At 40.2% G+C, this 23,481-nt stretch overlaps 1 protein-coding gene across 2 annotated transcripts; it reads right to left on the bottom strand.

Moving 5' to 3' along the window:
- Positions 1-1,389: 1,389 nt before the first annotated feature.
- LOC128424823 (rhotekin) lies at positions 1,390-22,939 on the bottom strand. 2 transcript variants are annotated; one of them, XM_053411230.1, is made up of 13 exons: positions 22,922-22,939; positions 21,428-21,627; positions 21,057-21,103; positions 20,919-20,972; positions 18,778-18,895; positions 18,436-18,681; positions 18,227-18,321; positions 17,639-17,745; positions 17,420-17,548; positions 15,357-15,519; positions 9,203-9,301; positions 8,443-8,530; positions 1,390-2,602 (listed from the first exon to the last, which is right to left on the bottom strand). In XM_053411230.1, the coding sequence occupies exons 1-13, from the start codon at positions 22,937-22,939 to the stop codon at positions 2,596-2,598; spliced, it is 1,371 nt and encodes a 456-aa protein (XP_053267205.1). In that variant the 3' UTR covers positions 1,390-2,595. The 2 variants fall into 2 exon arrangements, 1 of the variants encoding a protein (XP_053267205.1); XR_008333060.1 differs by lacking the exons at positions 9,203-9,301; positions 15,357-15,519; positions 17,420-17,548; ... (6 more) ...; positions 21,428-21,627; positions 22,922-22,939 and adding an exon at positions 8,697-8,795.
- Positions 22,940-23,481: the final 542 nt, after the last annotated feature.

Raw genomic sequence — 23,481 nt, 5'->3', positions numbered from 1 at the left:
ATGCATAGTTGATGTAGATGGAATTGTCACCTTCTGGCCAAGCATGCTTGTTTGAATGTTTGTAGCCGTTTTTATGCTCTTCTCTGGATGGAGACTTTTTTGATTCAAAGAGTGGAGCGTACTCAAAAGTCATTGCATGTTGACTGGAATGACCCTGCAACAGATTGATCACAATTTCAAACACCCATTCACTCCAGCCATGTACAGATTTCTACCAAACTTGTTCAACCTGAAACGAGAAAGCAAACAGCGCTCAACAAGTATGACTGAGTTAACCTTGGTTCATTCTTGAAAAGTCTTGCTCGAAAACTCATGTCACCAACACGAGAGGGGTGAATCAAGGAAAACCTCATGCGACATCCCAGTAAACAATAAACATTCATAGCTTGACGTTTCCAATTAATCATGTTATTTTGTTTCCTTAAAGAGGGGCACATTTCAGGTTTATGCAGTTTACTAATAATAATGGAGACAGTTTCAGTCTGATCTTCCAAATTCAAATCTCACAGTTGCTGCTCCTGGTCTTAAACAACATGATATGGGCACTGTGTTACTGTGTGTAAACCATCCGGTAGAACACAGACACACCAACTGTGCTCAAGTAATCACTTTTTGTGTTTGTTACTTGCATTTTTTTAAGCTTAAATATGCAGACATCTATTATCTATTATGCTAAATACTATAATCAGTATGTCCTCAGATTCAAAACAGGATATATGGAATTTGCAGGGTGTGACATGAAGGTGCAATAGGACACTGCCCATCTGTAACAGTACTGAGTCATTGTTATGTACAGATTTTTCCACTAACTACGTAAAGGTCATGTTACCACGTATAATTATAAATACATGCCACATGAAAAGGACTTAATGACGTCAACATAGTAACTAAGCCAATTAATCACGAACATAGTTCACCCTTTTTCTTTGTGACGTTAATTCTTGCTCTTTATTGCGTTGTAGTCTAGGCTTCAACTCACTTGCAAAGGAAAACATGTGGAAACATTTTTACACCACTAGAAACAGCAAGACCTTAATAAATGTTATAAAATAACAACACAAACTTAACAATAATCAGAACCTTCAAAATACATAGTACTGTACGTGTAAGTAATATTAAATAATGTTGAAATTGACATGTTAAAATTAATATGGCGACGCCTGCGAGCTAGTTCTGGCAGGCAACTCGAGCGGCGCTGCGCCAATCAGGTGTCATACATCATGTGACATACATCATGTGACATACCTCAATCTCCACAACCATCTTAATACACACCCACCTTATCAGGTTGTCTATTTAACCAGAGAGACATTTCCCATCAACCCCTCTTGCTCGCACTGCTGCTGCAGTATTGCTACCTGTTGCTTCAGTCCCTCCACCACCCCAGCATCCACCTGTAGGCCCAGCATCCACCTGTAGGCTCCAACGGGGGTTACAAGTATTTGCTCATCACTCCCATCATTACTGTGTAATCATATGGGGGAGTGATTAAGTTGGAGCCTAGACGCCAAACACTAAATCTGTTGTAATAAAAATATTACATGATCAAACGTGAGTTGTCTGACAGAACTACATTGTATTTTGAAATGGTTCAAATGCCTTAATTTATTTGACATAAGTAAACAAACTCATTCATTAGTTAGGAGATCATCTTAACTTACAGTTAACAGGTTAAATCAACGCAACTGAGAACTGTAATTTGAAAAACCATAATTAATTTGTGTGTTAGCAATAAACAATTGTTTTCCTTCCGTATGATCAAAACACCACGGCTGGGAGGAGGCAGATTGTGAAAGCTGAACACAAGGATGCTACATGCACTGTATCAAAGGTAGAATGGCATTCAGGAAGTTTGGCTACAGGCTCCACCATCTTTTTATACAGTCAATAGAAGGTCATCGTCCATCATCATGTCGGCACGAATCCACCGGTGGACAGTCTGAGGGGTGCAAACTTCTTCTCTGTTTTCAGCATGTAATTACTAATGACTGGCTGTCAAGTAAGGTAATAGATAGATTTAACTTGACAAAAAATGTTGTATACATGTGTTATTACATCATAATGTTGAAAAATGGCTGTTACACCATGAGAAAACACTACATGCCTGGATTCAAATGTTGTTGCGCATTTAAATAAATATGAATTAAATAAATAAATGATTTATCTATCTCAATCAATTTGAGAGTGACAGTGGGTTCATTTTTGTAATCATACACTTAAACCATGAGGATGTGGTATGGGTGAAAATGTATTGCATCAATATATATAATCATTATTAGTATATTGTCTATATAAGCAGAGAGTGGTACAGTTGGATTTTTCTGGATTTTTCTATGTACATACAATCAGTTTTGTGTTCCGATAATAGGCTCACGCTCGTCACTCCTTTTTCTACTTTTATCGTGGGTAAATAGTTAAGATTCATGGATGAGAGGAAGAGATATGAAACATATCTGATGTCACAGAAAGTTCGGCTGCGTCCTCTGCAGATTCAGAGATGGCACCATTTATCAGGTCCATGCTTGTTTCCTTGATCAGGCATGGTAACTGCATAGAATGGGTTCTCACTCCCCCAGTGCAACTGTGGTAGGGTCATCAATAACTGTGAAGAATAAAAGCAGAGAAAACTGTAGTACAAGTAAAAAAAAAGAAGACATTGGTGTGCTCAATACTGGTGCGCTTACATTATCATAGTCACAAGTGGACAGCTCTAAAGCGCCCTGAGGACAAAAGTGTACTTTGTGAACCTAATTCAGTTTGTGTACGAGTACTTTTTGAACAATATTATGACAATAATGTTAACCGTGATAATTTCGAATAATCGTGGTATGACATTTTCACACAGTTTCAACTCTAAATCAAATTAAATCATTATTAAACTGTGTACGGCACACTTGTTCACTCAGCCCTACCTTGCCCATATCTCTGGCACAAACACCGACACAAACACATTGTCTGTTACAGTCGGACTGATAAACCTATAATCAGTCTTTGTATGTTTGGTAATGAATATAGTTTGCTTGGATATTTGAGATCGTCTTACGGGTTATGATTGGATCATTTGAGGACTGGGAATATTTGCAAATGGAGCAGAGAAGTGACATCCAATCAGATGTAGTACTGTCGAAGCGGCTTCCAGGAAGAAGTGGTCTTCAATAAAAATGTCTTGCCATGGACATAGTTTCCTGGTAACACGCGCACACCTGCACAATTAAAATTCCAGTTGGAAACCACAGCACGCATCACACCCCCTTGTCATTTGAAACTATTCATACATGTATCCGTCAAAACAACAGCTCACCAAGTGAGGTTTGCCAATTTCTTATCACAGCATTTACTGGTATGAGGATATAGTCCCTTTACTAACCAGACTATGCAACAAACATTGGCTGTATTTTTCTGATCGCTGCAACAAGGATGTGAAAACATCTTGGTACTGGTTTTATTCACCTGCTGCAGAGGGAAATATATTTCACAAATTGAAGCAGAAAAGCACCTTGATAAGGTGTGGAGGCTTACACGTTTATACTTTATACTGATTGTAATTTTCATAACTCTACTTAAACCGTCTCTGCAAAGTACATTTCAAGCCTCACTGAGTTGACATCTGAGATTATGTCAAACTCTCATTGTGGAGGGTAAACAAGTTGGCAGTGACTCATCAGATGTTCTGTAAAGCCATGACACAATGGAGAAGGGTGGAGCGTCGCTGGGAAAACGGTCGACTTACGGTCCAGTAGAAAAAGAGACTGCTGCAATCACACAATGAGTTCTAAAATAAAGAGTGGAATATTCTTCAGCTTTGATTATTTCTAACAATTATTGACCCACAACTGCTTTTAGATATATATATATAATTTTGGTCACTTTAAAATTTTTCATTGAACTAAAATGACATTTTAGTTGAAACTTTTCCACTCGTGCTTTGTCAGACAGTGATATTGAAGAGAATTGACACTGACAAATAAAACTACTCTTCTCGGAATCAAAAATATCCTGAATGCTGCACTCTCTTTTTAGATGTTCCCATACTGGTGATTAATTTATACTTTAGTTCCGTTGTCATGTTAACGTGAAATACTGCCACACTTTCAAACGTTTAACTTCAAACGGCATTTTGTTGTCTTTTCAACTCTTGTTTGAGGGAGCTACCAGTTAACCGCAGGCTAATGTTACGTGCAGCCGGAGCCATGTAGAGTGTGTGTTGCCACCAGAGTTAAGTGTAAGGTTAACTAGACATGTGTAGTGATTTTTATATTGCCTGAAAGTAGGGTACTATTTCAGTGCATGGCTCAGGCGCTGAAATCTGGCTTGTGATTTGGTCTGGTGGGTAACACAGGGTAAGAACCGGTGCCTGATTGGCAACAGATTTCAGTATCCAACCCTGGTTGTCAGCGTATCACCTTTGGCACTGATAAAATGTGAAGCTCAATTTTATTTTCACTGTATGACCTCCCTTCGGTCATATAATACATAATGAAACCTCTGATCTGTCCTTTCTGGATTAATCGCCTGAGTGAAGCCAAATAGTCTTAATCACCCTCTGGGGGATGGCTGCACTTTATGTCCTAAACTCAACCTCCTCCATGATAGTGGATGGGACATCAACACATCAAATAAATATTTTTTATTTGATGTTTTGAAAACAGTTTGTAGCTTCTTGATCGAGAATAACTCGCGAATGGTGAAGCGTGTGTAATGGCGTGACCCAGATAGCATGGGGCCAACATTTCTGCACGGAATCTGTCTCCAAATGATGTAAAAATGGAAAGATAACAGTTCCTGTATCAGGGATATTTTAGCTTAATTTAAGCAGAGGGATGTTGTCTATCTTTATATATGGTCTTGGCCATATTAACCTGCGATCATTTAACGGATGGTTAATCAGAGATCGTTGTACAGGCTCACACTAGAAGAAAATGCAGCTGCTAGACTATACTAATTCTCAAAGAAGAGGACACATTACGCGCACCACACTGGCTATCAATTCCTTTCAGATTTGATTTTAAGATTTGATAGATATGATTGACTTTTACAGCATTCAACACAAAGGCTCCAGAATCAATTTTAGAGTTAGGGATCAGACGAGAGCATTCTTCGTGCTCCCATGTCTGACTTGACTTTACTGTTGGAGAATATGAGGGCGGCCCTGAGGAGATCAATCTACTTATTGTGACTTGTCTATAAGTCACTGGTAACATGGTTTAAAAAAAAGAAAAACATTCACGACTGCTGGAAACACAGATGCAAAGACAAAGTTACACAAAGCCACCATTGTAAAAGCTGGACCCGGACAACTTCCTCGCTTGTTTCTTCATATATACTATGAAGTCACCAGCACAACCTGTTCTCTGGGACATCTCTTGACCAAATTCCTGCCTTCCTCTGTACACAAGCAACCACACTCCTGAACAATATCTGTAGCATTTGACACCCAGGTGCTTTATGTACCGACTTAAACTTGTAACCTTTTGTGTTTGCCGTTCTAATCAGTCAAATTATCAGTTGGTGTTTGATGACATAGCCCACATTATATAATAGAACCATTAGGTATTTTGAGTCACAGCGGTATTTATCTTGCTTAGCTCTGATGTCACCTGCAGTCATGTGAGTCCCTGTTGACCTCAGTGGGTACAAGCAAGAACAGTGCGTGACTTCTGCTGCTCTTTCCACGATAAAGAATGAACCGACGGAACAAGATATTCTAGCCAAATGTATAATTACAGCCTCTTAATAAAGCTTGACACAGAGCTGCACATCATGAGTAGTTAACCACCCACAGTAATCCCATTGCTGTGTGTGGCAATTTCTCGGATCAATTAAAAGTTAAAACAACAAAACAAGGATGAGACGCGATATCTCAATAGATATTTCTAATCTTTTATCTCATATATAGCTGACACCTTTGTTGAGACTTTTTATCCTGTGAAATACTGACAGGAAAACATGAAATGGAAAAACTTCATGGAATTCTAAGGTAAACTGTGGGTGGGAAGCTCTTCACTCAACACTCTTTTGTGTTTGCTGGAGAGTTAAATTCTTGTAGGCTTCTTTTGTTGTTTTTTTCCTTGAAGAGTCAGCATTTATTTCCATGCCTCGGAACCAGAAGCATGTCCCGATTAGTGTTGTACTGCTTTTAGTTCAGTTTATTTATCTCAGGTACAGTACGTATAAAAAACATTTATGTAAATACGCCATGATTTGCCTAAAGGCAATATATAGTATTTATTACGTATGTTGTACTTGGCCCTGTGAAAAGTTGGAAGCCTAGAATCAAGACACAAGTTTGAAATAAAAGTCATCTTGTAAAACATGGGACATTTTTAAGGTAGACGTAGACAGCAAAATTACTGGTTCAACAAAACAGCAACAACCAGTTACAGTTTAAATAACAGAACAGCTCTGCAAAAACAGACATAGACATGAGCATAGACACAAAACCAGACATGTCAGAAACAAAACCTTTAGCACATTTAGTTGCATCTAAGTTATATATTGACAGCCATTTGTTAGATGATGACAGTATCTGTACTACTGCTGACAGGTTTATTGGCTTGGAAGCCAATGTCTTAATTGACTAGAAATAATTTGTATTCGACACTGACTTGTATTGTCAGTGCCTAACAAATTTAGTGGGGGAGTGTCCAAGCAACTAACAATTTGAGAGATTAGACATGTATTTGGATTTTGAGATTAGATTGTCCCAGCTCAAAGATTAACAGTATTTTTCAATGGTGAAAAGTGAAAGTTATACTTGACGCTTATGCAAACCTCAGTTATAATCGAGATACTTGAATCTATCACAATCTCAAGGTATTTAAAGGCTCTATGAATTCCTTGTCTTGTTCAAGGAACAATACGTGGCTCAAATGTATTGCCAGCTGTCTTTGTGAAGTAAAAGCTAAGGGTTTTGGACATAAGATGTTGTAGACAGCAGCTGTTTAGTGATATGGGCTGTCGCATTAGTTAAGATAGACACAATCTGGCTTTCTGTGTACATACAATATATTACAGTGTTGTCAGTAAATAGTTGAGTCTCCAATCAAATCAAACATCTATATCTATTACATTCATGTAATGTACAAAATAGATGAGGGCCCAATATAGATCCTTGTGGGTGAGTAAGAGAAGTCGATTGATGGCTGTTGAGATCAGACAAGAAGACTACTGTCATCGAGAGGAAAAACTAAAAGTAGATAAATTAAAAAAATATGAGAGCAGGGTTTACAGAAGATGTCACCAACGTTTCAGAGTTCAAGATCACTTTTAATTCCAGACGTAAACCAAGATCTACCACCCGGATATTTTCCCAAAAACCCACTCAGGTGGGTCATATTTAAAAAAAATTGCAATTTCTGTTACCAGCTGAATGTCCAAGCTTAAATATATTCAAAAGTAACGGCAGTTGTGGACAATGCACAATTTTTCGCATTCAAATCAAATCATATTTACACCATCTGTTAAGTGCACAATATTTAGCTTCTCAGTTCAGCAATGTGTTTTGCAGAGGAGCTGCTACTGTTAATATTTCACAATAAACACCCTTTTTAAACAAAAGAATAGATTCCATCAACAGATACGCTGGAGTGATCTAATTTTGAAATGCATACAGAAACTGACATAAATTCATCGGAAAAAACTAAAACTCAGTTGAAAGAAAGTGTTCTCTGTTTGTTCTGCAGTAAAACACAATGTTTATCTGTCTCTGACACAAACTTATTCACGCGATCCACAGCTCCAACAATACCACACATGATTTAAGCTTCTCTACAAGGAAGCAACTAGTTGTTTAGCACGTTTGGCGCTAAAATTAAAAAACAATTAGAAAGTCAATTGTCCTATATGTAAATTCTCTTCAATACTGCCTTTATGCAGAGCTCTGTGAAACAACCAAACATTCCATCCTTGTGATCATGTACCATTTGGTTTTTCATAGGCAAAAACCTCTCCCAACATCTGAGTTTGGCCGCAGCCTCCAATGGACTAGTTGTGTTTTCTTTACTCACAGAAAAACAATAGAGCCTTTCAATTAAGCAAATTTGACTGGTCTCTTAAAATGTTTCCACTGATTTTCACACCATTTGCATTCCTAGTTTATGATGTCCCCTTTTCTTTATCTGCTCTCAGATTATTCAGCATTACCTCTATTTTTGCTAATTGTATCTCGGAAAAAGCTAACTTTAGCCAGTGTGTTCCATAACACAATGAATTTGAGTTATGATATTTCACTTTTAGAGCTATTTTCAGGGCAACCCCTCACTATTTCCAGAGTAGATGTTGTGATGCTAACCTTGTTGGAGTAACACAACAAACAAGTTATTACAGTCAACTATGTGTGTTATAATGAGAAGGTGAGGTTGGCATGTAAATCATACTGCCAAGTTCATGCAGATGCTCATGTACGAATGCTGAAAGAAAAGTGCTCTGTGAATGAAAGCCTACCTTTCCTTGTAGTAGGAAGAGAGCAAAGTGCGGATCTCTAAAGATAAATCCGGAGCCACGAGACCGTCTCCGGGAGACGAGGGTGTCACTTAAATAAAAGAAAAGAAAAAGAAAAATCATTTTAATCACTTAATTTTATTGTAAAACACATCATGTCAAACTCTTCATCGAGTATTTCAAATATGCCTTTTTGACTTGAATGTCAAAGTTGATTACTGATTATAGGGAATTCTGAGAAACATCACTAGATTTACTGCATAGATTGCCGTCTCTTCCTTCTGACCGTTTTCATTTCTCAAGCTATCTTTGCCAAGCTATGTTTTTGTCAACCTGTATTAACGTCTGGAGCATCTGCCCTGTTGTCCCAGGTTGTTGTTGAGCCATTTATAGCTTTTAGATCCTGTGATTTGCTTAAACCTGCCCGTCGACTTTCTTGCCAGGCATCACTCCTGCTTTCTGCAGGGTAAGACAAAGCCTGCACAAATTTTCATTTGAATTTTTATTAGGATGTCTGACTAGCATAGTGAAGAGTTGTTCAGGTGTAAGTTAACCACATTTTGATAGACAACTAACTCCACCCTGATATCAATATTTATGCAGTTCAATTTTTAATTCACGCGGATGTGAAACTTTAACACGAATACAATTTGAAAGGGGGGAACTGCTGGTAAAGGCCCTTAGGACTTTGTTTGATTGACATTACACTGGGAGGTGCCAGTGTGAGAATATGTCAAGCATCACTCTGCTTGTGTTACACTACCTATTTCATGGTATAGCGATCCCTGCCTCACCGCGATGGACTTCCTTGGGCTCGGCATTTCAATCTTCATGAGGTGATGACAACACTGCCTCCACTGGCCTGCAACAAACAGTATGAGCGGTGATTTAAAAAAGCATGGACTTAAAAAAACTTTTGTCAGCAATTGATTTACAACCTGCTTCTCTCTGACTCCATTAAACTGTCACATTGTGTTTACATGATTTGCGTGCTTGTCGAATCCCAAGAATTAGTAAAGCCTAAGATTCTGTGACATTACCAATTGAGGTGATATATTATATAACATATCACGACATACCGTTCCAGGTATTGAAATTTACCTTTTGCTGCACGATAACAGTTTCGGTTTTCCTTGGGATTGTGTCTGAGTAAAATGTGCAACCCTGCAGCCTTAAAAACTGATGGAACTTTGAGCAGATTATTTAACTTCACAGGATAAACTATAATCCCTGAAAAAGTGGTGCACACAGACAGCTGTACATTCCAACATATCATCAAAACAGTGGAAGGGATGTTAATAAATCTAAATAAGGCTCCCATACACTGGGAACTGTATTCACTGTCATGCAATGTAAGATACGTTTACAAAGGACAAAAAATAGCAAGAATTAACTCCCACGTTTTTGTCAATGTGCATTGTAAAGGCCTGAATATCAGTGTACTTCATCATTTCTCTCCAAGCTAAAATGACAAGTGCGCAGACAAGCACTTGTTCACGATACTGCTGTCATTACAGATTCAGAGAAACACTCCAACATGTTCCTCGAATGTTAACCAAAAGACACAACAAAATTAGTTTGGAAATACTTCCCAATTCATTTTTATAAGACAAATGATTGCATTATAGAACATTCGATCCCATAATACTCCCTATATGTACAATAATAGCCCCAAGGTGCAAAGTATTTAATTATTTTAGCATTAACAGGCTTGTTCTTTAGAGACACACCCTTGGCACAGAGGGTGTGTCTCTAAGTATGTCTCTTGGATAAAAAAAAAAGTCAAACACACTTATTTGGTATTCGTGAAACAGCCTATGGTTTATTATTGCTTTAGGTGTGTACGGTAAGACCTAATTATCCATGCAGTCAGCTTAACAAAAGTGAAGCATCTGAAACAGTTGTCAAACAAATAGTTTCTCTAATCATGACGCAAGGCGAAATAAAAGAACTGCACAGGCCTTTAGAGCCTAAGGGATCGAGACACTGCAAGCTAAAACATCCAAAACAGGACTGCAGACAGACAGACAATACAACCAAATAAAGTAACATGCTGTATAGTGGCCATACACTACAGTTATAGTTGCTCTGTAACCTAATATGATTCTCCTAAATATACCCACTAGGAAATGTATCATCAATTTAGTTTCATGGGGTCTTAACACCCGAGGACACCTTATTGAAAATATAGGACGAGATTTTAAATATCCCTTTTACGTTTGAAGGTCTTCTCCACAATTCAGGTTACCAACTACCAGTAGATGTAAGCAGGTGTTAGTGGCCACCAGCAGATGTAAGGGACATACTGGGCTTATAATCTATGATACAGGCCGAACTTGAGAGGACGCTGAAGCTAGAGGTAAATTTGACTGGCTACTGGTTTGTAAGGTAGTACTATGAGAGCCATGTGGCCCACTTAGTAGATCTACCTCACTACCTCAATAACTTCTGCAGTGTGCGATGTTTCCTTTATGGTTTGGTGCAGGACTTGTTCATGGATCCCTAGATCTTTGAGCAGCCTGATGGTGGATGTTTCAAGGAAACCCCTTCAGTCAACCTCAACAGGGCAAACTATTGCTTTCCAGCCTCATTACTCTGCCTCAAATGCCATGTCTGCCTTTTCCTCTCATTCACTTCATCACCATAATCCTCCAAGGGTACTGTCAATTTTACGAAGTAGATAACGCACAAGGTGTTGGACCAGAGTGTAAAATCAGGTCTCAGGGTGGTAGTGACAATATGTGATGGGACTGAAAGCCGCTGGCCCACCAACATCTCCCAGTCTCTGGCTTTCTCCAACTGACCACTCCTGGTCAGTGGAGGAGGCCCTTTCAGTCCCTGTATTCCCTCAGGGACAAAATTTTGTCCTTTGGATTTGAGTACCTGGTTGTGTCTCCATGTACACCTACATTGGGAGAGACTCACTTTACAACCAGTGAGGATATGCCTGAGGGAAGCTGAAGTTTAGCTAGTGGGCAGGTAGATCTTTGTTCGCCCCCTGCTGTAGGTTTTTGGGTGAGGTAAGGACGTCATATGTTGCTCTAAGCACAAAGCTAATCCTACTTGCTTCCATTCCCCACAGGTCCTGCCATCTTTCTTTTCTTTCATACAATGCCCCTGTCTGGCTTGAGTGACAGCCTTTGCACATCTTGCTGCCACTTCCTGATTCTGGATTTCCGGGAATACCAATTTTCTCCGCTCTGAAGGAGTTGCTTTGTTCCACAGGGATCTACTCTGATTTCGGCCCAAACCTTCCTTTCCCTGTTGAACATGGCCCACAATGTCAGTGTGCTTGAGTGCTGCTTTTGCTTGTTGAGTTGCACCTTTTGGTGTTCAAATTTGCGATAGGCCTTGGTACTCTGGAGAAGTCGAAAGCAGCCGAGAGGACACTATGTGGTACTGACCGAAATGCATTAGTGAGATCAAGCAAGATGACACGTAGATCTACCTTCTCACTGTTGGCTGATTGTATTTTGTGCCAGATCATGCTAGAGTGTTCCAACATCCAGAGAACCCTGGAATTCCAGCTTTTTGGACCCTTGTTTCCAGCAGCTTGTTTATCACAAGATAGCTTGTCAGCCTTTGGACTATGACGCTATAGAAGATTTTGCCTCCTAAAGTGAGTAGACTGATTGATCGAAATTGGCTGTTGTTTGAGGATTCCTCCGCTTTTGGTATCAGTAGTCCTCCAGCTCAGCGCCAAGCTTTGGGTATTGTTTGCTTCACCCATGCCACTCTCATTAATTTCCACAAGAAGCGTAGAACATCAGGAACATTTTTGTATACCCTGGACTGGACAACGTTCAGGCCTGGGGCTGATGATGCCCTCACCGTGTTCTCCACTTCTTTCCATTTCGAAGGACCTAATTCCATTTGGTGTTCTGGCTGCTCAATGGGTGGGATATTAGATAGAATAGCTATCGGATCATTACTTTTTGGGTCAGAGTTTGTTCTTTCCAGGTGCTCCTCTGCGTCCTGCTTTGAGGGGCTCAGGGTTCCTCCCTTCTTTGTGGTCAAGAGATATTTCACAACTTTGAAGGGGTCTTTAAAAAAAGGTGTTCTTGCTCTTTCTTTTCTTTTCCGGGCTGTACTTAGGCACTCTGCTTGACTTACGGTTGACGGTCGGTTCTTGATGTTCTCCTGCTGTATGTTCATTCTCTCCTTCTGTTCCTCTGAAGCTTTCTTCCACTGCTTTTTAAGCTGCCTCATCTCTTGTACTAGGCGTTCTATTGCCAGCTGCCTTCTGGACTTGGTTTCCTTTGTTGTGTTATCCATTCTTTCTGTGTCTTTACAAAATGTTCCGCTCCGTAGACATAGATGACGTTACCCATCCTTTCGAGTTTTGTCTCAACTTTGCCCTTTATCTTTTCCAGGACAGTGCTTATGGCCTCCCGTTTTGCTTTTTCTGATGCTCCAGGCCAGTTTACCTTTGGCTTGTTTTGTAAAGGTTTCTTCTCCCTTGTTGGTTTTCCTGGCGTAGTGGGCTCTATTGGCTCTTCTGCTGCTGCATCTGTGCTTGAGATAACTTTCTCAGATACAGGGGACTGATGTCCTGCGAACTTTGGCTTCAGTATGGTCGCTGGACTTCAATCGACTGACTTGCTTGACTTCTTAAAAAGTACTGATCAATGCGTGCTCCCTGCTCTTATTCGATCAAGCACTTCTTCTTTCCTTGGTTTATTTTTAGGTCCTTTGCCAATGTTATTTTCCTTCAGCCACAGGGACACATCTGGGGCTTCTTGTCTGAATCTGTCATGGGAGCTTCTTGAATTGTGCTTGTCTTCATCTTTGTCATTTCCATTCCATGGTCATTAGCCACCTGGACTGTTAGTGAGTTGTCTTCCGCCCCCACTCTAGCTGACTATTTGGGAATTTTTTGTTGAGTTGCTTTCATCTAATCTCTCACACCAGCTGAATTCATATTAATGTTCATGGATAAATGGGGCGTTGCTTCTTCTGCAACGATCATGTTAAAACGCATCGTTGCGTCTTAGACTGCAGAAAGTAGTACTGTGTGTGTGTGTGTGTGTGTGTCATGAATCCTTATCTTTCCGGTCACTTTAACACTGATGCCTTGGCTATGAGCTCCATGTCACGTCTCGTGTTGGGTGTGGCAGGTGAACTGTGTGCGTGCAGGTTGGTGGTATGTGGCGCAAATAGAAATCTTTGCAATTGCAGTTGGACGATGGACAAAACATGCGTCAGAAGTGAGACAGATATCTGAGTATCCAGGGGCCACAAAAAGGTGATGAACCTTGCGATGACAGGCCAGTTTGTCAGTGTCAAAGTTTGTAAAAACCTGAATCAAATAAAGTAATCAACACATTGTGTAATGATGCCTAGAGTGCTAAATGTTACCTTATGTTGTAGCTATGTCTGATTGTAGCACAAGAAGATATTGTTTCTAGATGAAATGTCAAAACGCCACATACTTAACCTTTAGTTTCCTCTATGTGGAGTTGGTTTTATTCCGCCACATGGCTGGACGTCACACATCTTAAATATATATAGTTACTGTAAGTTAATACTGCAATACATAGAAACTGACTTCAGAGATTTCATCTTAGCAATTCCACAGGACTGTGTCACACGTGTGTGTAAACTTTTTACCAGCACAGAGACAGACTGCATGCTTGGACAGATAGAGAGAGAGACATAATTAAATTCTGGTTTCGTGTAGAGCGGATCAGGAAGTGCTAAATAATAAAAAATGATTTCGGGGAGACGGGAGGACAAATATTTTCTTTGTGACATTCCACACTGCACCACACATACAACATGGAAGAATGTTGTCTTGCGAGAATCTGCAGTTACATTTTGTTTTACGTTTTGCAGCACATTATACAATTCAAGACCGAGTGAATTAGGTTAAGATGTACGGTAGGCAACTTCTCCTGGGGTCATAAAGAAACATGTGGCGTAAGACTCTTGTCGTAATTTTGGCAGCAATTCCACATTTCCTGCAAAAATAAAAAGTGGTTTATCGTGAAAGACTTATTATTGTGAAAGAAACGATTAATGTTCAAGTATTTCTCAAAGGATTACAGAAGTGTGTTTGTCTTAATGTGTGTGTTTGTATTTGGCTCTTGTTTGCTTGTCTTGAGCTTGATATGAAGACTGATACCGCTCTCATGTCATCAAGGGTTTTCACAAGCATCCAGGATGTCACTGTGCTTAGTCAAAAAAAAAACGTCTCACTAACGCAACACGAATAAAGGCAAAGCATTTCCTAAAATCTGCTCCAAACTAATATAGAATGTTGAATCCAAATTCCTGACCGTCAGTTATGAAGTTGTATTTCTTTATTGCACGTTAAGAGTTTATGGTTTCAGTCCGTCTTTTCTTCCGTCTGTCTTTCGTCCGCAATCTCAAAAACCTACCCACATATTTGAGTGAAAACTGCTGCCAACTCAGGTCATGACTCAGAAACAGAACAAGTGTCAGCAGTGTGGTGTGTTGTGTGCTTTGGGGGACAATATGGATCAATGTGGATAACTGCGAAGGCATGAACTACTGAACTGTACATATGCATTTCAATGCAGATGAAGAACAAAGACAACACCCGGCTGTGGAACCTTGGCCGAAGTACGAGTGTTTGCCAGTAGAACAAAGGTGCCAACGTTTTTTTGTGTGCTTGTCAGAACACTCTGCATGCCGTCAAAGCATAATCTAGTTACTCCAATTAAAGATGACAATCAAAGATGATTACTTGGCCCCGCTGCCTAAATTCACACCTAAAACTATTTAAAGAAAATAAGGGAACAGAAAGCAACCTCATGTTACACTGAAAATTAAACCATGCCCTGATGAAAGACCCAGTGTGAGCATCAGGTTTTCAGTAGATGTAGAAAAATGAATGTATAAGTGCTGTCACGAGCTAAAATAAACATTTGTGCTGTTGTTCAACCAGGTCTCACTTATGTTGTAGATGTGTTGCGCCAGGGCCTCGCTCCAGCGCTGCGTGTCTTCAGGTATGTGAACTGTCAGTGTGTAGGATGCATCCTCTCCTTGACACTGTGTAGTCATGTGTATTCTCTGGGTATGAACAGCATCTCTCTCCAACGCACAGACAAGCGTATCCTGACAGAAATAAGAAAACACAAACATGGAAAGTGTCGGAGTGAGTCAGTGTTGTTGTGGTTTCATCCGCATTTTACAAAACTAGAAAGTGCTCTGTTGTTGTATGCCTCAGCCAACCAGCAGTTTTGGTTCCTTCAGGTGTTCCTGTAATATTACATTCGCAATAATATACAATAACCTTTAACCAATCCAATCAGTTCCTCTTTGAGTCCAAGTGAGAACTGGTCAAAAGAAATTGCGACATCATGTTCACAAGGACAAAAGGGTGTTCTCTGAGGTCACGTGAACTTGACCTTTGACCACAAAAATCGAATCAGTTAGTTAATTAGTCCAAGTGGACATTTTGAAAGGATATATATAGTGATTATAAGACAGTAAAACAGTAAAATAAATAAAGGTGATCCTACGTCATTAACAGAAGGAAGTTGCGTTGTATGCTGTTCGTGCTTAGACCTAGACCACAAAAAAAGGTTTGATTACTTCTCAGCTGTGAGGTTTCATATGAATGTCAGGTGTGATTACCTAAAAGCTTTAGTGTTCAACATGTTCAACTTGTTTCAAATGCGGTGTTCCCTGCAGATAGAATGAAACACATGCAAGGCCCCAATAAAACTTGCGTCTCTTGTAAAGTGGTTAGATGGCAGAAGCTGATGTTCCTCGAATAGAACATGACATGGGTCAGATGTGCCAACATTGTTGAGGTGGATACTGCTTGAAAGCTTGAATCAAGTCGACCCACAATCTTTGAGGAGATACTGATTCGATGTTGCGCAGCACTAAGATAAAAAAATAAAAAAACATAATGTGTTTGTTTGCTCCTAGTGGCCTTATAGTTTTCAAAGTTGTCCATATGTGAACTCTATGTTAAAGCAGCGTCCACATAGATCCCAAGCTATTTGTTGGAGGAAACTTATTTTATTTGAGTGCTTTGGACGATAACCGGTGGAGAATATGAGTTCAAGAAATGATATCTTTTGTCTTCTTTGGATTAATAATAAGTGAGTTCTTTTCATACTATTCCACAAATTCAGCTGTACAACATGATCTATAACAATGCCTTGTATTTCTGAAACTCATACAATGTTTGACATGTAAAACCTTCATATGAAAAGTTACTGGTTATTCTCCCTGGCAGACAAATATAAAAGGAAAAAGTACAGTATTTCTCATTGGGAAGTATTTCACTGAGTCAATTTACTTTCCACCACTCTATTTGTAATGTTGTTTTGTTGTTATATGTACAATATGCCACTAGGGATCTCTCAATCAAAACAATAGCAAAAGACCTAGTCATACATCGTTTGCCCCTGAAGTTTTAGCCGAGACACGCAAAGCCACAAGTGAAGTGGATATGATGCCATAAACGACCAAAATGTAACTTGAATCCAATTTGTGGATTTCTCTGGGTTTTGGAAACATTTTGGAGAGTGTAAATAAACATGTCAATAAAATATATAACATAGGTCTGGTACTGTTTAGACATTTTAATGAAGAATTATTACTTAAGAGTAGTCATTTATTTCATTTTATGGTCAAAGATCCAGCAAGTCCTCTGCAGCGGCTACGGTCCAACCCTTGTACCCTTGCTACATGTCTCTTCCCTTTCATGCTTGAACTCTGTCCTTTCAAAAAGGGCTCCAGTTTCCCTGAGACCCTTAAAGAAAATGATGGAATGGTTTGATGGTCAAAAAGCACCACTTGATTATTTTAAACTTATGTCACAGAAAGATAAATAAATCTGGTTTAAAGTGTAAGAACAATGTTCCAATCTCTAGATGCTCACCACTACAATGGGCTTTCTCGCCTGGGAAATCCTTAATTAATTCACAAGTGCACTCTGGTGGCCTCAGCATGTTATGTCTTCTCTTTATTCATGAGGTGCTGCTCGTTCAGAACCAACCTTTCTGATGGGGATCACGAGTAATGGCTTCTCCTCGGACTCCGGCTCTTCTCCACTCTGATAGCAGAGGAGACTTTGTCCCCTGAGGACCCCATAGAGGTTTTCCCAGCAATCGAGGTCCTCTCCAAGCTGAATGAGAGCCGGGATAACAAGTTACACTGTGAGTGACTGTTCACTAAAACATCAGCAGATCGGAAAATATAAAGAAAATGTAATCACCTTAACATCGAGTTGACCAAGTATGACTGGTTGAATCATGCACAGAGGCTGAGCAACCAAGCGGCAGCACATATTTCCATAGAGAGGTAACCAGTATGGACTGTCCTCTGGAAAAGAACACAGATTTAAGGATTGACTTTCAGGAGAGACAGAGAGGAGAGGAGAGGAGAGGAAAGGAAAGGAGAGGAGAGGAGATAAAGGATTTGTAACAGGGAAAATACAAGAGGGTAAGAGAAGAGGAGACTAATTATAGAGGAGATGAGTGGGTGAGAAGAGAAAGGAGAAGGGAGGAGAAGAGAGGGAGATGAGCTAAAGGAGAGGAAATAAAGGAGTGGAAACAACAATAATTTAAGTGTAAAGGAGACAAAAAAGAGAGGAGATGAGAAGAACAGAGGAGACAAGAAAAAAGGAGAGGGGAGTAGAGGAGACGAGAAGAGAGGGCGATGAGCTCAAGGAGAGGAAACAACGGCGTAATTATAATAAGTGCAGAGGAGAGAAAAAAGAGAAGAGATGAGAAGGAGAGAGGAGACAAGAAAGTAAAAGGAGAGTAAAGTAGTGGAGGAGAAGAGGAGAGGATGTATAACTCACCCGCTGCCGCTAAGGACAAATCATGGGTCTTGAAACCCTCCTGCACATGTTCGATTCTCAATGTGGTGTGAGCCAGCAGGTTGTACTTTGGGCCCCTTCAGGCAGAAAGCAGTGGGACAAATCTAATTCAATTTTTTTGTGTGAGTAAAACTCATCCATCAAACGATTCCTCTCTAATGTGGCTCTGAGGGGAAATTGTCAAACCTCACAGTTTAGACAGATGAGTGGATAAAGGCGGCGACGAGTACCCTTGGTGTACGTCTCCTCCACTGGAAGCAGACCCACAAACAGCTGCAGACTCTAACGCAGCACGGATCTTCTTCCCAGAGGAGCATCCCAGAGAGCCCCCCAGACGGGTCACTCTCCTGGGTCCTAGAGCCCCGGGGGAGAAATCCTCCACAACACAACAGCTGTAGAGCTCAACGCGAATATGGAAGCCTGGATCCACCTCAGTGCTGCTCACACAAACACAGAGAGCGGAGGGGAGACATTTTCTGCATCACATGTAAAAAGTCTGAAACTCTAAGAAGCTCCCAGTGAATGTGACATACAATACGATCGTGTCTTCGAAACAGATGTCAGTTAAGGTCCTGTCCACCATCACCAGGCCGGTGTCATAGATCTCTGTGCCACACTGAAGCAGGCAGAACACGGCACAGCGATGCAGCTCTGCAAACGAAGATGAAGAGGACAAGGTGGAAAAATTACCCAAAAGATCTTTGCTGTAATAATATTCATTCATTGAAGTCAGGGCTTGTGATAAAGATTTTAAAAAAAACTTCCATGATGTCCAGAAAAAGAGACTTTGCATTATAGTGATATTATTAAAGGACCAGTCTGCATGAAGTGTTTTTTTTGTCAGCAACATTGAACAAAAACTACTGGACGGATTACCAGGAAACTTAGTGGTGGGTCTTGTACAGGTCAACGAAATGACTGCTCTTTGGAAGAAGCCGGATTTTATTGGTCCATCCTTTTGTCGTTCTTTCTTAAAACATGGTTTTCATTGGCTGCTCCCAGTCTCATTTTTAATTGTTTTGGACAATAGGGTAGCGTCAGCGTATCCTAAGCTTCGTAGTCGTCCTTCATTTAAAAGAATACAAACCTGAGGAGTGAATCTTACGCAGTAGTAATGCCTTTAATCACAATACTGTCTTTCCAGTACTGTCAATGCAATTAACTCTGAAGGCCTAAATTGTGATTTTGTTATAGGTTCAATGTGTTATTTGAAATGGATCTTTAAGCAGGAATTCAATGTAAAATAACCTTTGTGGTATTTTCACTATTTATAATTATCTAAATTGACGAGCCGTGTTCGTTGAAGTTGATATTATCTTATAGCAGCAAAATAAAAACCTGCCATGCCAGGGGTTCAGAGCGACAGTGATGTGACCTGATGAATGGAAAAAGATCGTCCTCATCCACGATCACACTGAGGTTCAAGAATCAGATGAAGTAATTGGAGTAAGTGTTGCTTTTGAGTGAGTTTGCAACGGGGGGAGAGAATAGCGAGTTATTAGTCATGAGCTGTGTGGCTTTGTGTCGCCATCTACCGTCCGGGTTCTGTAACAGTTTTTTACCTACAGCAAAAGCATCCCCAATACAACAGAAATAAACTCAAAAAGGAAACACTTAAATTAGCTAGACATTTCAGTATCCTGAAATGATCTATTCCACAGTGAAAATGTTGGACTTTACTTTGAAAAATCTCCAAATATATATCTCCGTTGATATTCATGTATGTAGGTAGTCAGGGAGGTCCTGAACACAGGCATATCAGTCTCTCTCTGAACTTATTGAGCAAAGTGTTTTTATAGTACTTTGAAGTATCCTGAAATGATCTATTCCACAGTGAAAATGTTGGACTTTACTTTGAAAAATCTCCAAATATATTCAGTAAAAATCGTTGATATTCATGTATGTAGGTAGTCAGGGAGGACCTGAACACAGGCATATCAGTCTCTCTCTGAACTTATTGATAAAGATCATCGCTATACAACACATTTTTAGAATGAATAGATATTTGATGAGGAGCATACAATCACAATTATGCTGTTACCGTCTAAGGCAGGACAGTACAGGCAAAAAAAATAGTTTCATCATGTACTGGACAATCCCTGTATCGAGTTGCCCTTGAATCTTAAAACCAAGAGTTCAATTCAGCCCCTATTTGAGTGCCCAAATGACATCAAATCATGTATGAACTTAAAGTTACTCAAACTAAATGAAAAAAGACTCAGGTTCAAGTGTTGGGTCACCCTGACCTGCTGGATGTGGGTACCTCATATTCACTCCTCTGTGAAGAGTCTTGTGGTTCATTTTGACACTGGGTCTTTTTATTCGACTAGCAGATTTCCTCTGTCCTTTAAACTGAGACTCATGTCAAGGCCTATATCCCACTAAAAGATCTAGAGAGGTTGATCCATGCTTTCATAACCTCTCGACTTCACTACTGCAATCCCCTCTACGTGGGTCCAGACCAGTCGTCTATTCAACGCCTGCAACTCGTCCAAAAAACTGCTGCTAGCCTCTTGACAGGAAAGACAAAGAGGGACCATATAAAACCTGTGTTGAGCTACCTCCACTGGCTTCGTGTTTGTCACAGGATCGATTTAAAGTTTGTATCGTTAACTTTTTAATATCTTATATTTAAATTGATTTCAGAAATTCACATCATTGAGTTCTGACTCACCTCCTTTGTTTTTGAAGTACTCTGAGTCTTTCCACATGAGCGGGACCCGAAGGTCTGCAGAGTGAAAATTGTAGTTAGGAGATAAGAGCATCAGTTATTTTTGTCCATTTGTTGGAAGATGCTTTTGCTCCCACTCACCTGAAAGGGCTACTTTTCCGGTACACGGCACTGCGTCTTCAGATGACCTGCAGGTAAAGATCACTGATCAACCACCCACACAAACAGTCAGGGGAAATAACATGGAGTGAGTCTCACTACACACATACACGTGTGTGGATTCTGCATGTACATGTGTAATGTTACATATAAATTATAGGCTAATTAATTTGGTAAACCCTCACATCTACTGTATAACATTGATAAATCTCTGCCCTCTAGTGGCTGATAGCAGACATAACAATATCCACAATCACCTCACATACCTGTATACCTGTATAACCTCCCTTTACACCCACCAATCTATTTTCCACAGTATTTACCCATGCATACAGTTTTGTGCGCCATCTGACCTGCGTCCTACTCCCCGTAGGATTTGAGCTTTCCTCCTCTTCTGCAGTTGGCTGAGCAGGGCCAGGATGCGGGCGTTGCAGGCCAGCAGGCTCTTTGAGGCCTCCAGGGCCTGCTCTCTTCGGGAACAGGCGGCCAGCAGCTTACTGGCGCCCTCCCGCATCCGCACCTCCCTCTCAATGTGCCTTAGCAACTCCTTGTCCTGGAAAAATATATTGTAACTAAACAGGAAGCTCAAAGTGTTCTGAGGATGGTAGTGAGGTTTATCAGGCCTTCAGGACCCAAACAGTAAAGGTGTCAGAGCATGAACACATTCCATTCTTAGCCCAGGCTACAGCACTGTAGACCTATGGGATGTAAGTGACCGTCAGTTGATCCAGAACTTTGGTCCAGACGTAAATAAGTCGACAGCTCCTGAATGGTTTGGCACGTAGGTTTGAACATCCTGAGCCAGCGCGGTTACATAACGAGAACTCGGAACTGGTGTAGGATACATCAGTGTTTACCACACTGGAATAAGTTCAACACATTAAATCCCTGGATACAATCCAGCTGTCATAGCAGGAGAGTTGGATAGAGATCAATAATATGAGGCTAATGTAATCTTTCTAGCGATATAAAGTGAGCAAGAATGAAAACAGAGCGATGGAAAAACGATTGCAAAGTCCATGTGAGTGTGGAATTTTTTTTTTTTATCGTAGCATGTTTCAAAATGAGTGAAATATGTCTTGTAAACAAACTGTTATAAGCCTCTAAATCTTTTCAAGTGCGATGACTATAAAAGTTTCATATTAATAATAATAGGTTGAATTGATTTTGCACCTTCCAAGGGACCCAACGCTGCTCAACAGAGTTAGGAAGAAAACTTTCAAATGATAAACACAGCCTGAACATGAATGTCTCGCAAATGTTTCTTAGTTTTGTTTCACTGCGGATATCATTACATGTGTGCTATTTGTTTGTGGATCCCACAAACTTGGACACAGTGTTTTGGGGTTTACCATGTATTAAAGAGCCGAACAGCACACGTGAGGAGAAGTTCAGCTTCAGGGATCAGAGGGTTGTTACATAATTCAGTGAAGTATTCGGAGCTTAAGCATCGATACTGTGTTGTGTCTTTGTTATGAAGTTCCCTACGAATTAGCCATTACAAAAACCTGTGCTTTACTTTTGACCTTAAATTTATTTAATTTTTGTTTGTTTCTTTTTTCATTATTGTATAAATTAACAGTAATTCAGATTAAGAAGTTAATATTAGTTGTTAAATATGCAAACACATGTTTTACAAGACAGGTTTTTCCCACATACAGAGAATTCATTGAATTGGAATAATAATCACATCAATGCAAAGATCATTGATCTGACATGTACCTCGTAGCTCTGAAGAATGTTGAGTTGTATTACAGACATCACCAGAATGAATTTCTATACTGGAGCACAATGCTCATATTAATCAGAAATACAAAACAGGGGAAAGCAAATCTCTTTTCACTGACCTGAGTGTTTTCATTCATGTTCCTTCTCAACTGTGCCTCGGAGGTCGGCTCCAGTCCCTGAACAGTCAGCAGGCGGTGCAGTGAGCAGACTGACTAATCCTACAGCTGACTACAGGCGTTAAGAGTGGACCTGCAGACGGAGCCGCTATTACTCAACACACAGATCAAAAAACGGTCTTAAGCCTCACCACAAGAGGTTGCAGCAGGAGGGATTAGAGGAGTCTCAGACCTTAATGTGTCTCGGTCCCGCAGCTCCATCACTGGCCCCGGTGAATGTTAAACATATAGTGATTCACACAGAGTTTAACGGTAAAAGATTAAAGTACATTTTGATTATAGCATATACAGTGATGGTGTCTGAGGGTTTCTGAGGTCATGAGGTGTGACGGCGTGAATCGGATGAGATTATTGTATGGTGCAATAGCTTGAACCCTCAGAGTGTAAATCCCTCATGTGGTGCACAACCAGCACGTAAGCGGTGATGTTAACATTCAAAGCAGAATCATTAAAACATTCATTGAGTGACCCCAGCCTTTCACGTGAGCCCCGTGACAACAGGT

Source organism: Pleuronectes platessa, chromosome 19 (assembly GCF_947347685.1).
Source record: "Pleuronectes platessa chromosome 19, fPlePla1.1, whole genome shotgun sequence".
Lineage (NCBI taxonomy): Eukaryota > Metazoa > Chordata > Actinopteri > Pleuronectiformes > Pleuronectidae > Pleuronectes > Pleuronectes platessa.
This window is presented reverse-complemented; position numbering and strand designations above follow the sequence as displayed.

What these genes read in the sequence shown, in the direction of transcription:
- LOC128424823 (XM_053411230.1), bottom strand. An exon ending in TTCGAAGACACGATCGTATT is followed by an intron (nt 18,682 to 18,777) that starts GTATGTCACATT and finishes TTGTGTGAGCAG; the next exon opens with CACTGAGGTGGATCCAGGCT. An exon ending in TCGTGATCCCCATCAGAAAG is followed by an intron (nt 15,520 to 17,419) that starts GTTGGTTCTGAA and finishes TATTTCTGTCAG; the next exon opens with GATACGCTTGTCTGTGCGTT.